This window comes from Propithecus coquereli, unplaced genomic scaffold (assembly GCF_000956105.1).
Source record: "Propithecus coquereli isolate 6110/MARCELLA unplaced genomic scaffold, Pcoq_1.0 Scaffold110, whole genome shotgun sequence".
NCBI classification, from domain to species: domain Eukaryota; kingdom Metazoa; phylum Chordata; class Mammalia; order Primates; family Indriidae; genus Propithecus; species Propithecus coquereli.
The window spans coordinates 2,931,702-2,933,746 of record NW_012134970.1 but is presented as its reverse complement, the minus strand read 5'-3'; the positions used below and the strand labels follow the sequence as shown (position 1 = coordinate 2,933,746).

The window sequence follows — 2,045 nt, the reverse complement described above, 5'->3', positions numbered from 1 at the left end:
TTGGGCAAAATCATATAACATAAAGCCTATATTATAATAAGTGTTCAATATCTATTGTAATCTGTTGAATACTATACTAAAAGTGAAAAATAGATTGATTATATGGCTAAAGTACTGTTTCCAGTCCATATGCGTTGCTTTTGCATCTTCATAAATTTGAAAAATTCTTAAACCATTGTAAATCAGGGATCATCTGTATGTTTTATCCAGTTTTTTGGTTGATTCAAACAGGATGGTATATTTGGTCCCTGTTGCTACATTTGTAACCAGAAGTGAAAGTTGAGATGTTGAGATTTGTCTTAGTCTTTTTTGTGCTGCTATAACAGAATACCTGAGGCTGTGTAATTTATGAAGAACAGAGATTTATTTCTTATAGTTCTGGAGGCAGGGAAGTCCAAGGTCAATGGGCCTACATCTGGCAGGGACCTTCTTTCTGAGTCATCCCATGTAAGGAGAGAGAGAAGGAAGGAGTGGGGACAAGGGGGGAGAGAGAAAATGCTTGAGCACAGTGAGGGATCACACATGCAAGAGGGAGCTGAACTCACTTTTATCACAAACTCACTTTTGTGATAAGGAACCCAGTCCTCTCCTCTATAACAACCTTAATTCATTCATGAGGGCAGAGCTTTCATAACCTAATTGCCTCTTGAAGGTCCTACCTCTCAACACGGTTGCATTGGGGATTAAGTTTCTAACTCGTGAACTTTGGGGGAACACATTCAAACCATAGCAAGATTTAAGATTTTGTGGTTGACTAATTCCAGATGATGATACAGAGTTGGACCATAGGTATGGAAGTAGAAATGTGAAGGTAATTGGATGAGTTATCTGCATGTCCTTTGAAGTCACTTAAATGAATGGATTTGGGGTGAATGGTAGGACGTTACACCAAGAGCTGAAGTTGTGACGTTTTAATACTCCATGTTTTATGTGTTTGATTAGAAAAATACTCTTAAAATTATGTTAAAAGTGTCTTGTCTTTCCTCCTAGATCCTTCTGATAACTTAAGAGAGATTCTCCAAAATGTGGCCAAATTGCAAGGAGTATCAAATATGAGAAAGCTAGGCCATCTGAATAACTTTACTAAGGTAAGTAACTTGAATCTTTATTATTGTTTAAAATTCACTGTTCCTTAACCATACTTACTAGGTGCTCCTTAACCATCATTAAAAAGAAATTCTTGTGCATACAATCAATGTTAATACTTTTCTCTGCTTCTTCCATGGGTTTCGTTCTGTTTTTTAAATTTAGAAATGTATTTGAGTAATAGAAGAATCATATGCTTATTGTAGAAAATTTGGTAGGTTCAGAAAAGAATGAAGAAAGAAAATCACCGAGAAGTTAACATTTCAGTCTTTTATTCATATAGTGATATATGTGTTTTGCCTTTTTCTTCTTATTTTGCTTGATAACTTATATGGGCATGCATCAGAGACATTGAGCATATAATTCCAGACCACTGCAATAAAGTGAATATTGCAATAATGCGAGTCACATGAATTACTTGATTTTCCTGTGTATGTAAAAGTTATGTTTACATTATACTGTAGTCTGTTAAGTGTGCAGTAGCATTATGTGTAAAAAAACAATGTTCGTACCTTAATTTAAAAATACTGATTAGAAATGTTAACGATCATCTGAGCCTTCTGCATGTTATATTTTTTTTTTGCTGGTGGAGGGTCTTGCCTCAGTGTTAATGGCTACTGACTGATCAGGGTGGTGGTTGCTGAAGGTTGGAGTAGCTGTGGCAATTTTTTTTTTAATTTCAACATATTATGGGGGTACAGATGTTTAGGTTACGTATGTTGCCCTCCCCCCTGCCCCCCTCAAGTCCGAGTTTCAAGTGTGTCCATCCCTCGATGGTGCGCATTGCACTCTTTGTGTATGCATATACCTGTCCCCTCCTCCCCCCTCCTCCCTGCCCGACATCCACTAGATGCTATTCTTATACGTGCACTTGTGTGGTGTGGCAATTTGTTAAAATCAGACAACAATGAAGTTCACCACATTGATTCTTCCTTTCATAAAAGATTTCTCTGTAATGC

At 36.8% G+C, this 2,045-nt stretch overlaps 1 protein-coding gene across 1 annotated transcript in view; it reads left to right on the top strand.

Moving 5' to 3' along the window:
- Positions 1 to 2,045, top strand: part of RICTOR (RPTOR independent companion of MTOR, complex 2) — a 178,247-nt gene that overhangs the window by 84,261 nt on the left and 91,941 nt on the right. Inside the window, exon 3 of the mRNA XM_012649518.1 lies at positions 991 to 1,088. Coding sequence (XP_012504972.1) covers positions 991 to 1,088 — 98 coding nt within the window. The remainder of the gene's footprint in view (positions 1 to 990; positions 1,089 to 2,045) is intronic.